Source organism: Coloeus monedula (genome assembly GCF_965178545.1).
Source record: "Coloeus monedula genome assembly, chromosome: 1".
Classification (NCBI taxonomy): Eukaryota; Metazoa; Chordata; class Aves; order Passeriformes; family Corvidae; genus Coloeus; species Coloeus monedula.
Window position 1 is genome coordinate 107,491,767 of NC_138781.1, and position 13,851 is coordinate 107,505,617.

General features: G+C 41.4%; 1 protein-coding gene across 10 annotated transcripts in view; it reads right to left on the reverse strand.

Moving 5' to 3' along the window:
* The window catches only part of MTCL1 (microtubule crosslinking factor 1), a 104,348-nt gene that overhangs the window by 11,847 nt on the left and 78,650 nt on the right, over positions 1 to 13,851 (reverse strand). For all 10 annotated transcript variants that reach the window (XM_082294337.1, XM_082294336.1, XM_082294335.1 and 7 more), the window contains 3 exons: positions 10,606 to 10,773; positions 6,418 to 6,672; positions 1,702 to 2,007 (listed from right to left, as the gene is read on the reverse strand). In XM_082294337.1, the coding sequence (XP_082150463.1) occupies positions 1,702 to 2,007; positions 6,418 to 6,672; positions 10,606 to 10,773 (729 nt within the window). The remainder of the gene's footprint in view (positions 1 to 1,701; positions 2,008 to 6,417; positions 6,673 to 10,605; positions 10,774 to 13,851) is intronic.

Here is a 13,851-nt window from a genome sequence, read left to right on the forward strand (position 1 = left end):
TTAACTCAGCAAATACCTTTCTGGTATTTATCCTGGGTCGGGGGAAAAAAAATAGTAGTAAACTGATCCTCCTTGCATTCACTGTGGTATAATTCTGGAATAACATCCGTGGCTTCAGTGGAGTTACTGCAGAGTAAATCTGACCTAACTGAATTCATAATTGGCTGGATTGACTTCTACTGCAGTTAGTACCAAAGAGAAAACATAGTGGAAGGTAGAGTCAGCAGGCTGCAGTTGCCTCTGTGAATCCTCAGTTAAGCTACTCATAAACTCCAATCAGTCTCGCTTGAGCAAACCCTCTGAGGGAAAATTACTTTGTGCAGGTTTCCCTAAATCATGCTTTGAAGGAAAGAAGCCATGCAAATATCACCAAGGACAAATTTTGCTGCCCACACTTTTGTTAATGGTGGTAACATCTGAAAAACAGAAGAGGAAAGAGAGATTTTCTCTGAAAATCAGACTGAATTTGAAGGAATGGGAAATTAACCACAAAACTCAGTTCCCTGACAGTGTTACCAACATTCTTCACTGAGCACTTGGACATGTATGAAAAAAAGCTAAGAAATAATGTGCACAATGCCAGCCATACACTTAGGGCACCTAGGCAAGAAAATCTAACCAGAATACATAGGTACCTACAGCTATGTAAAAAGGACAGTCACATTTCTTGCCTTTCTTAATCTTTGTTTCTCTTCTTCCACTCAAAGAACTTGACTTCTCAATCCTTTAGCTTTGTATCAGCATTTGGGGACAGGGATGCTTGGTGTCATTCAGAAACAAGGTAAACAAGCTGTGAAGACCTGGAACTGATGAAAATAAGCCTGGCATGGTGCAGGACACAGACTACCTTCGCCATTTCTCACTGGCATTTTTTAGCACTGTGCTTTATATCTTTATGACTTGATGGTTTGATGTTGGGGTCTCCTCCCCTGCCGTGTATCCCTGGCAGAGGGGCCCTGAGGGCACAGGCACGGGGTTTCCCTGCCCCTGCTCAGCCTCGTTCCCATGGGTTGGTTTGTGTTCCCTGCACGGGCAGAAGGACCCTCGGTCCCGTGACTGGAACAGTTCCTGGGCAGAGCCCCGGCCATGCGGCTGGAGAAATAAACATCTCTGAAACAGCTAGCAAGAATCCGTCTATATATATATTTCCTTTCCACGGGACTCCTGGTTTGATATATGCATGTTGCAGTATCCCCACTGCAACAGTTTGACTTCAGGGTAGGTACTTTGCTGATTAATAACTTCATTTTTTTACCATCTCATCTCACTTACTCATGCTAATCTGTTTAGAAGGCAGCCATGGCAGAACAATCAGAAGTGCCTCTCTACAGCACTTACTGCTTTACTAACAAAGTAAAGCCCATGTTTCTTCATAAATACCTATCTACTTAAAATTGGAAAAGATTGAAGACCTTCTAAGCCAATATGTTGTGTCAAATATAGTTCTCATACATAATATGAATGGCCACAAGACAAAGTAATCTTTGGGACCTTCAGGCTGGCTCCCAGTTTCTCAGGTGACTGACACTGGTCTTATCAGCTCATAACAAAGAATGAAAACCTGTCCATATCAAATTCACTACTCGGTAAGTGTAAGCAGTGCCTGTGACACAATATCTCACTTCCTTCAGCAGGGAAGCTGTACCAATTCTGACACAACAGATAACACGACAGCATGATAAAATGTAGAAGAGCTCATACTTCCGTTAATCCGGTCAAGAATTTCTCCCGCTCCAGCTGCCGAGAACGATGCTCGTCGGGCTCGTCAGGGGAATCGAGAGACAGCGATTCCAGGAAGAGGTTTTCCGTGGCGCTGCACCGGTCGCTCTCCTTCAGCTTGGACAGTGACCGATCATCAAACTGGATGGTGTCGGAATCAGAGTAGGACCTGGACCCCATGGAACGAGGCACATGGAGGTTCCCCTGGGGCGTAAACGGCCGACGGCTGCTCTCGTTCTGGTCACACACCAAACCACCTCCTCTCCGTGGGCTCGCTTCTTTCTGAAGCTGGAGACAAGGCAAATTAAAAGGAACAGCAATTACTTCTGCAGTGTATGGCATCTGGCAGAACTCATCCTTCCCCAGGAGCAAGGCACCCATGCCCTGCGGATTACCGCCCTGCCCCAAGGGTGCACCGCCAGGAGACACCAGCCTTGCTCTACTGGTCCTTCCGCAAAGGGAGATTTCTCTAGAACTTTGATGCTATTGCTCATGGGATTTTGAGTGACTAAATGTGTATATGTGGAGTTTTGCTTATTTACATGTATATGTATACATATATACACACTGTGTATATGTGCATATACAAAACAATGCAACTGTCTGTAATCTGATTTTCAAAGAAACAGATCAACACAGACTGTTATTTAAAAGCAATCTTGATAGCAATACAAGTAGAAGCTGAAGGAAGGGCGAGTGAATTGCCTTCTCATCCAAACAAACACATTTTTCTTCTGGTCAGCAACACACAGATTGTGCTTTTATGTACATCACTTGTTTCCAGGGGTGGAAAATTATGTTTAACAAAAACAAAAAACTTTGTTTTATAAATGGCCTAGCCTGAATGCATGGCTGGGAAGTTGACTATTTGTACAAAACATTGTCAAAGGGATGAATTAGGCATGCAGAACATGTTCAGAGAAAATGTGTATTTATAGAAGGCCATCAAAGCCATTAACTCTACACTTTTCAAAAACTGGTGAAGAGAGGGTGAACCATTAGTGAAATTGCCAGTATTATAATTAGATTATGTGATCAACTTCTCTTTTACCTCTAAACACAACAGGATGGGTGAAGTAAGTGATAATTTCAAACATGATAAATGACTGCAGGAATCTGATAAGAACTCTGATGTTTTGCTAGAGCAGTGTGCTAAGATTAGTGACAATAAACTGAAAATGCAAGTCATTCACTAGGGTCCTGGAAACTGAGGACCTACAAAACATATTAATCTTGCTGCTTGTGTTTGGAAAAATAAACGGATATTGAATTGCTTAATTTAGACCAAACCATTTTAGGACCCAAATGATTAAATTTACACTTCAGCTGAAAACAGTGAGGTTTTTTTCTTGATTCAGGTCTACAAAAAGGGAAATGCATCTTCAGTGTTTTGCTCATGATACACAAAATCTGAAACAGTTTTATTAAAAGGAAGTCTCCCGTAAAGACAGGGGCTGGAAGGTATAAATCAAGAGATCCTGGAGGTCATTCCTGAGCATATGGGCAAGATCCAAAGCAAGAAGAAATGGTAATTACATGCTTTCTGTATAGATAGCTCCAGTTGCAAGCCCTTCAGATTTTTAGAGATCCTATAAAGACAAGGTTTTGGAAACCTTTATGAGAAAACAGTACAGATACTGCCTGACTCTCTGAACCTCAGAGAGCTGCACCTCAGAGAGCTGACAGGAGAATTAAAGTGACAAGTACTACCCTAACTTTTCAAGAGTGACTAATTTTTGAGTCCCCATGTGTTTATACCTCTAAACACACAACTTTTTATACAGGTGATCTTGTATAAGGGTTCAAATACTTGTCAGCATACTCTGTGCACAATTAGGTTTAGGAGCACAGGGGAGGGAGATTCTCTAAGAGAAAACAAAGTGACAGAGTACTTAAAAAGGAAAAACAACAACTGTGAGCTCTGAACAAAGTAGGTCATCATGTTTTTTATATGCGAGCAGTATTCCCATCACCATTCAGAGTAAAGTATTTAATATATTTTATACAATGGTGTGACTTCCCCCTTATCATACATGTATTATTCAGGAGCTGTGTGAAAGCAGGCAGGCATAAAGCATTAGTATGAAATTTGGCACACATGCTTCTGCTATCTCTTATGCTTTGTTTCAAACATACACAGTGGTGTAGTCTCCTCATCCTCTGTGTATTGCCATACATGGAATACACACACTAAAACCCTGGGGAGTAGGACTTCAGAGATATTCTAATTGTTTCCATATAAAGCAGGGCATGACTGCAATCTGAGAGGATATTCAACTAAAAGCTTGCAAATATTTGGAAGCTTCCTGTCACACAGGGAAATGTTTGATTATAAGCAAAGATGGAGTTATGAAGTTTTGTAGGCAGGTAGCCAAGATTTCAAATGCTATTTCTGGTCACCTAGTCCTCTGAAATTAGCTTGATATAATAATTTCTATTTCCCCTATTCATTGCCAATTCCGTGTACAGTTGGCACAGTAAATATATAGTTAAAGCCCAGAGGTTTCAGGAACGTAACAAAAGGAATCAGTTCCAGCACTAGCTAAGAGCTATTTTGTAGGCTCTGCCAAGATGACACTGAGAGGTTATATCAGGTTTTAAGAGAATTAAAGGCTAGGTAACATTAACAGGGATTTCTCTGTGGCTTCTTTCAATGTGCCCCATTCCCAGGAAATAGAAAAAGCAGACTGTAACCAGGTTAAGTCCCTCAAGCTATTGAGGATACCCCAAAGAGATGATATGAAAAACCCCACAATTTATAAGGACAGGAAAATAAATATCCAGAGAGGTACCAGTGTCTCCTCAAAGAAAATTTCTATGTCCTTGGCATATTGAAAAATTTTCTGAGGGTTATTTAATTCCCATTGTGAATGAAGAATCCATAGGAGGTAGTTTGGCCCCTGAAACCCAACAGTTAGAAACCAGCCCAGTTAAGTCTAAGAACCTTCTGCCACTGAACCCTGGAAACCAGGAATTTTGCATGATGAGCTTTGCTACAAGCCTCATAGGCTCAGATGGTTTTATCTTAGGAGATGCACTATTGTCTTGCATTACAAGGGCTAGCTCAACAAGCTGCATAAAGTACATACAAAATCCCTCAGATATATAGGAGATTTAAAAAATCCAGAATATAATTTGTTGATATTTTGAAATTTAGAAGCTCAAAAATCACCTTTCTTGGTCTGTAAAACCTGCCTGTTTGGCACACCCACTCAGACCTACACTTTTAGCATTGATTTCAGAAATACCCACAGAGCATGGGTGTCGCAGGGGGGGTGTCCCAGGAGCAGGGAAATCCAGCCAGAGCCACGATATGAACACCGATACGATTTGAGCATCGTACTCCAGTTTTTTTATTCGGTTACCCCAAGTTATACTTTTTCCAAAGTTCACGCCCCTTTCCCATGAGAAAGCCTCTAAGCAGCAGGGGAGCTGACCAGTGTATACCTTTTCCCAAGGCTGTTCAAGGCTGCTGGCTGGCAGGTGCCTTGCAAGCCTGCTTTCAGCCTGAGGCCCCATCAGGGTTACTTCTGCAACAGCCCTGGGATGCCCAAGCCCTCCTGGGGTATCCTATATTCCACAAGGAATCCCCCTACACATGGGATTTTCCTAAGTGCTACTCTGTGGGTTTAACAGCCACAGCTCAAAACAAGGTTTAGTCTTGTACTTATAATATTTTCAGCCTGGTGTCTTTTCTTTAACTTCTTGTTGCAGCCCTGACTGGGACCACGAGACACAGACAATGAACCCTTTCTAAAAACTGGTCATGAAGTTACGCTGGGTTTTCATCAATTTAAACCTGTGAAGCCACTCTATGCTCTGCTCAAGTGTAATGCTCCCTAGAGAGCATGCACAAGTCTGGTGTGGTTCCATTTCTGATGTCCTAAGGATGGAAAGCATTCAGTTGTTTGAGGACCCACAATTTCAGTTGTTTCTCTTGCTTTTCCTGGAATGCATGACTCAGAGCTGAACAATGTTCGGTCAAAAACTTTTCATTTTTTTTGGCTTCCAACCTGATAATAAATTCATTAGGTATTATTTGTTTCTAATACTAGGCAGATGAAAATACAGATAGGCATGAAAACAAGGGGATAGGCATGCACTTCTCAGATTTGCAAATGATAACAGAAGTTTGCACAAAATGAATGTGACCAATATTCTTCTGAATATTTAGAACTGATAACTGTGTTATCAGTCAGGGCTCTTCTTGTTAACCCCTGTGTTCCTTTCCCAGAGATAAAGAATTCAGTTGAGACTGAATAGTTGCAGCAGCTGCATCTTTGGTGGCTAATTCATAGATGAACAGTCTCTTTCAGCAGGAAACTGTATACCAAACCTTGAAAAACTCTGTGGGTTGAGTGTTTTAGCACAGAGAAGCACTAAAGCTTTCAAACAGAATGTGACCGTGCTTGTCCAGGGTAATTTAAATGAGGCAGGAAATGACCTCTAACCTAGAGCTGAGTTCTCATAAGTGGTCTTTTATAGGGATTATGAGCATTTTCCCTTTACTCCCTTGTGTATATAAATTGTTTTGTAGCATGAGAAACATCGATGTAGCCAAGGAAGCAAAATTGTTCCTGTGCCGCTTCTTAATGCTGTCCCTTGAGCTTGGCCTGAGTGTAGTAATGGTACAGTGGCCTCATTTTTTCAGACAGGCATTGCTCACCCAAGATGACTTCTTACCTGAGGACTCCTTACCTGCTCTATCCGCCTGAGCAGCTCCTTCTTTTGACGGTCCCATTCTCGCCGGTCTCTGTCAAGCCTGTCCAAGAGCTCCACCTTTTCCCGGTTCCAGTTCTTCTCACTGTGCTGGATTTGCCAGCGGAGGTCCATCACGACACTGTGACTGTCAGCCAGAAGCTTCTTGTGCTCCTCTCTTTCCCTTTTAAAAGCTCCCTTTGCATCCAAAGCGAGACCTGTTTCTCCGGAGGTGTTCTCACTCTCCCCTTCCAGCTGGCAATAAAGTCAAATGTTACTAGGATGCTAAACTTTCTGCAGTAAAAGCCTGTGTCTGACAATGGATTTGAGTTAAAGACCTAACTTCACCACGGTAATGGCAGGATTATAGCAATTCTTAGATCTTAGGATCTCTATAAATTATCAAATATGTTCAGTGTGAAAAAAGTTTTAAAATCAAGACAGTGAAAACTCCAGGGGATAATTTCTCAAGATCTACCAATTCATGCTATTAAGGCACCAGTTATGATCTTTCTGATGGGATTATAGGTGCAGCAATGAAGGAAACATGGAGATAAACTCCAACCTCATCATTATCTCTGAGACAATTGCCAGGACAATGTCCTCAGCTACTGCTCTGCTTTTGTGCTTTCTCTCAGTGCGCCTGAAACCTGGGGAGAGTGAATTCATCTTCTGAAGAGACTTTTCCCACAACAACCCTCAGCAGTGTGACCCTCCCTCAAGAGAAGGTTTAGCAGCAGCAGCAGATGTACCAAGATCATCCCCCCACCTCTGAGGTTCTGGAGTCTGAACCGATTTCAAGGGCAGTTATCTGATGCCACCTTCCCTCCCTTCTTCAATTGCATCATCAAGGGTCAGCTCAATCAGATCAGAAGAGCTGGCCCAAGGTAATGGATTCATAGGAAAACATAGGCTTGATGGGGTGTCAGAAGTCTCTAGTCCAACCTTCTGCTTCCACCATGGTATGCTCTGAGGTCAGAATGGGTTGTGCAGGAGTTTGTTCAGATGGATCCTGAAAAACCTCCAAGTGCAGAGATTGCACAACCTCTCTGGTCTAGCTGGGCCAGTGCTGGACCGTTGTCAGAGGGAAAAAGTGTCAATTGTTTTGTGTAAATTCAAGCAACTGTAGAATTTGTCCTTGGAACCCGACCTTCTGTTGACAGCTCAGTAGATGTGTGAGTGACTCAGAATGGGATACATCTCCATCCCCTAGCTCTGCAGGTGAAATGGAGTGAAAAGCAGTGAAAACTCATTTCCGCCTCTGGAGCTAATGCTGTCCTCAAAAATGAGAGGCAGCAGGTCGGCTGGGAAACATATTCCTCTAGCAAGAGAGGACAACACATTCACATTGCCCTATGTGGAAAATAAGGCCGAAACTTTCTGAGCAAAGAGAAGTTCAGACTGGATTCAGGAGTGATGCTTACTAGTGTCTGGAACAGCCTCTCCAAACAATTGACTGAGAGATTATTGCTTGAGTTACTTAAATTGTACTGAGCTGCAGAGAACATCCTGTTACAGCCACTTGCAGTGACAAAGAAATCTTAAAACACCTGCATCTTCTACCTCTAATTTCCAGAGTCCAGTTGTTTTCTTTCAAATGACGAAACAACCAACCAAAAAAATAAATTCTCAGAGCAGCATCATATTTTAACAAAGTTGACATGCCATCATCTTTATCACACCTGTGCACCACATATTATATTATATTCTATTCCCCCCAGGCATCCTGAAGCTGGACTATTGATCAGAGCCCTAGTAAGGGACTCCCATATCCTTAATGGGTCCCATGTTCTTAATGCAAGTTCTCAAAGTATACACAGGGTTTGGCCCCTAACATTAACTCCCACCTTCTTTCAAACTTTTCTCAGTTTACAGGTTCCAGAACACCAGGATTTTCCACTTGATGAGCTGGAGGCTGAAAATTATAGTGATTCTTTATTGACTCAGCACTATCACAATTTCATATTTGGGAGAAATCTCGTTATTTCCTATTTTAAAAACAATCCCTATGGATCCTTCTGCCAAATAAGATGTGCATGCATTTCTGACAGACAAGATTTTATTTTTAATGATCTTGCAGTGTTAAAGCTCCAAGGCAGAAGGCAACAGTATATTGTCATCTCTGATACGTAGTGGTTTTATATCAGAAGAGTTTTCTTTCCTTTTTTTTTTTCTTTCTTTCTTCCTTTCCTTTCCTTTCCTTTCCTTTCCTTTCCTTTCCTTTCCTTTCCTTTCCTTTCCTTTCCTTTCCTTTCCTTTCCTTTCCTTTCCTTTCCTTTCCTTTCCTTTCCTTTCCTTTCCTTTCCTTTCCTTTCCTTTCCTTTCCTTTCCTTTCCTTTCCTTTCCTTTCCTTTCCTTTCCTTTCCTTTCCTTTCCTTTCCTTTCCTTTCCTTTCCTTTCCTTTCCTTTCCTTTCCTTTCCTTTCCTTTCCTTTCCTTTCCTTTCCTTTCCTTTCCTTTCCTTTCCTTTCCTATACAGAGATAGTTGAAGCATCAAAATGCAAAACCATTGCCAGTGAATATTAATTAGGAATTGACTCTCTTGAGGAAAATGCTTTTGTTAATTGACCTACTGCTTCATAAAAAAGGTGGAAAACAGCAGAAGTGAAGATAGCAGTGGAGAATAGAAAGATCTTGGTCCTCTGTGGGCCTGTCAGGATGCTGGCAGAAACTTAGGGTGGGAGGTAACTTCATCACCACCCATCAACACAACAAAATGGCATCATGAGAGCTCCTTCTACACAAATGAACCTGACAAGACTGGGCTATTATTTGGTTAAAGTTGTGCTTCTTTTTTTCTACTGCATTTGGGACCTGTTTTTACTGTGAAACAGAAATGTTGTGGGGAATTGGCAGAGGAAGAAAGTCTAATTTCTTAAATATTGTCCAGGTTCATTTTTCTCATTTGCTTGAAAAAATGTAAAAAGTAACACCTATGGCTCAGTAATTACCATGTGTTATACATTACTACCAGTGGAGCAGTGGAGGTAGCAACAGCCTGGTAAAAGTGGCAGCTTGGAAGTTTACTGCCCATGCAAAGGCAGAGCAGGCAAGCTCGGCAGTTTCATGGTCAGACTCTCTGATGGTTCTTAGTTGCCATCCTGAGCTTAAGGTAAATCTGTCACCAAGATATATTAGAAACAGCCAAAACAGGAACTGATTTTGTTTCCTTTTTCAAGTGATACATTGTTTGGAAATGCTTGTGTGCTAAGAAGCAGCTGAGCTAAGAATTTGAATCTTTTGGGAGAATACTCTGCTAAAAATGGAAGCTGCCCCCCTCATTCTGAGAAAGCAGCCCACAGTACCTGGGCAGGAAAAGCACTGCTCACATCTCAGCTCTGTGCATCACAGTGAGCCTCTATACCTCGGCAAATACTTCTAAATGTACCACCCTCACAACAGTGAATATTTTTATTAAATTTTCCTTCTGAAGAGAAGCTCAACGATTTTTCTCAAGATCTGAATGTACTAATTCTCCCACCTCTCCCCTCTTCAATGTGTAAAACAAGAGCTTTTATGCCATCAGCTTTGGAAATGAATTCTTGTGGGTTTTTTGCTGATCTATTTTCATGCTGCTTCAGAAACAGTACATCTTCTGTGAACTGCCATACACGACGCTGAAGCACCTGGCACCAGGTTTTATACAAATGCTTCTAACAGTATCCCATGGCAGGTAGATAGAGCTCTCTCTTCATTGGGGTGCCATCCATCACTAACCGGTAGCTTTGAATGGCTGGTTTAATATTAATATATTGATCTATCACTTCAGTGTTGTCGAATCACTCTTTTCTCTCCTATGCATCAAATACTGCAGTTGTTCCACGCCAAGGCACAGTGATGAACTAATTGTGAGCATGCCAACATCAAGACATTTTTCTCTCCGATAAATACAGACACCCACGTCTCATTACCACAGCTGATACATTACCAGCCAACTCTGCTGAGAAAATACAGCAAGAGGTTCAGTTCCTTTGTCCTCACAGTGCCTACTGCATGGGCCCTTGTACTGGGACAACTGGAAATCCAAGAGGCAAGTCACGCAGCAAAGCTTTGATCAGGCTTCGGGTGAGGGCTTTCAGACACCAGGATAAAATGCATAAATAAAGTCCCTTTTCTCTTTGTCATAAATTTCCTGTTTCATTAAGCACCTCAGCTGTTCTTTACAGGTGTTGGACACAGGGGCTGTTACCTGTTCGAGGCGACACTTGAGTTCAGTCATTTCCACCTCCCAGGCTGCCTTGTGCAGGGCATACTGCTGCTGGAGCCCCTGGCGCTCCCGCTCCTCGTCCCGCAGCTCCGAGCGGAAGTCATCCAGCAAACCCTTCAGAGCATTCAGGAGCTTCCGGTTTTCACTTGCCTGTCACAACAAAGCAAACAAAATGCTGTCATTGGATGCTGGCTTTAATCTCCAGTTTCATTTTTTAGAAGCAAAAATGACTGTGTGTCCTCTGCATGGAAGAGGAAGTGCCTGGGCTAACTTTTGCATGAGAAAACCAAGAATAGCAACGCCTTCTCTGTCTACAGGCTGCTCAGGAAGTGGTTGAGTCACCATCCCTGGAGGTATTTAAAAGATGTGTGGATTTGACACTTTGGGATGCAGTTTAGTGCTGGAATTGGCAGTGTTAGGCTTATGGTTGGAGTTGATGATCTTAAAGGTCTTTCCCAACCTAAATGGTTCTGTGATTCTGCGATTCTGCAATTCTACTTCTCATTAGCTCTAGTGCTGATGCTTCCTGAAAGCCAGAGATACTTAAGTCATCCTGAAGAAGGCACTAGGCATCTTTCTGCACTGAGGACATCATTACTAACTTTTTTTTTAATACTGTAAACGAAAGCTAGAGTATCGTTCCTGAGGTTGCTGTCTCACATATACAGTCATTGCTCAGTATCGAATCCCAAATATTTGTAAACTACATATAAAGAAAGGGGATTAATCTTCAATGCTTTTGTATTATCAGATAAAATTCTTTTGGGAAATAAAGTGAGGTTTTGAGATGAGTATCTCTGCTAAGGTATTTCAGTAGTCTGTACTTTGTATTCCTGCTCCACGCCAGGCAGCTGCAACCAGGTTGTCTTTGCAGCAGCACTCTTCTTGGTACCAAAGGCATGAAGGCCAGGGAGGCCACTTGCCCTCTTCCAGAGGGGATCAAAGATCAAACCCCCACCCATGTCTTGTTGAGAGTGTCATGGCCATACTGAAAATGTTGTCAGAGCTCTTTTGCTAGCCAGAAGCCAAGAATGGAGCTAAATTAAAAGCCTATCCCAGAGCTGATATCACATATTCTTACTCAAATCTTATTTTTTTCCCCTTGGTTTTGGCATTTACTTTCTGCAGATTCTCTGGACACTTGCAAAACCTGTCATTTTTACGTTAAATATCAAAAAATGTTTTCTAAATATTCGTTCTGGATGAGTAAAAGAAAAGGTTTCCCACCATTTTTTTTAGAGTCATTGAAACAGAAAACAGAAATATATAATACTATTTATTTGTCCAAAATTTAAATCAAATATTCCCAATAAGCTTCTCAAACACCAGGGAGTAGCCAGAGATCGTATATGACAAGTTATCCAGATTAGAAAATATTTTAGTGAAAATTATTCTTGACTAGCAGACACAGAATGGACAGAGAAATGGGAGAGCTTACTCAACAAATTCAGCATTTAATCACCTGGTTCTCATGAGTGTGTTAACTTCATTGGGAAGGCCTGACTCAGATTAGCTGTCTCCATCCTTGCATGATAGTGTAATTGACTTTATTTTTCATTTGTTTTCCCAAGTGAAGGCTTCCTGCATTTCCTCTTATCTGGTATTTCATGAAGTAACTACATGGGGGCTTCTTTGAAGACAAGTAAACAGATGTACACAAAAATCTAAATAATTGTCATGTGCTTTTTTCAGTGGCAATACTTACACATTTTTATGCAGACAACTAAGCTGACTTCATATGTTCATTAGATTTTTGGCATCAGTGAACCCACCTCACCCATTTTTGTAATCACTGATCAAACATGCCAAGGTGCCTTTTTCCTTTAAAAAACAAACAAATGTGGTCTACTTTTCCCAAGCTATTCAATGCATCAGCAAAAGTATGCTAGATGTAGGGAAATGACTGCAGGTGCTCATTGACTGACCTATCTGTTTGGGCTAATGAAATGTGATGGTGTACAAGATGGGGTTTTGCAAGAAATGCACCCACAGAAGCAGAATTAATTCCATTAACATTTAATGCCAATTAGCAGTTTCCTGCTATCCAGCAGCAGTCTCCATCATGCATATAAGATCACCTACTAGTCAATATGCAATGAGATTTTATGTTTCCACCATGCATTTTCATTCTACTACCTAATTAAGGCTAAATTCTCCAAACATCTCAAGCCCCTTGTGTAATAATCAGAATGAGAACTCCTTTGAAGTTTTGCCATTAATGTCACAACAGAAGCTGCTGGGTACTGAAGGCATCAAAATCTGGTCTCATCCTCTTTGAAAACCTCAACTCCAAATGTCTGTGAAGTGCTTTCGTTCAAGAACCATGTTCTGTGTTTTCTGGTGTGCTGTATAAACCTTTCTCTGGCAAAGAAGTCAAAAGGTTCCACAAGAGAAATGAGGGAGAAGAAAAATAAAACCAAATGACACTAAAGCAAGTTACATCTCTCATTCCTGTGCATACATTTGATAATTTTAGGGTCCTATAAAATTTGGTTTGCAAAGAAAGAAGATATGGACTAGCACATAAAGGAGACAAAAGAGCCTCATTGCAGGTTTGTAGCCTGCTGGGATGAGGGCATTTCTTATTTCTAGAGGCATTACATCAATGTCACTGTTATGAGACAAGTACCCCAGGTGCCCCCTGGCTTGCTGGGATTTTAATTACCTTGCCAATATAGATCCAATTTTGGTTACATACTTTGTTCTCACACAGAGAAGTCTCTTCTGCATGACTTTGTATTTACAGTCTGAAGTTGGAAAAGTCTGTGAAATCATTTTTTTCTGTTTTGCCAAACTGGAGTGGTTTTGGGGAACAGAGAAAGTACTTTTGAGAGAATGTGCTCTGAAATACAATATTTACATCTAGACATGCTTTAGATTTTGTTGGCAAAACTGCTGAACAGCATCTTCATAAGACTAAGTCCTGTAAATACAAAACGAGTACTGTTATAGTCTTCCCCTTCCTTTCAGGCATGTTGCACAGCAGAAATTTGGCATGGCTGTGATTCTCTGGACAGTCTCCCATGCAAGGAGATGGCTCTTTAGCACCTTAGCTGTTTCTAAAATTTAAAGCTTAGAGGAGCCTCACTGATTCACAACTGATCCAAGACAAGATAATTACAAAGGCTTTACAAAAGTTTAAAGCCTTGTATCCACAGCTCTGGATTTATAGAAAAAACAGCTGACAACGAGCAGAACCTTTATGTAGCAAACTCCAATTAAATTCCA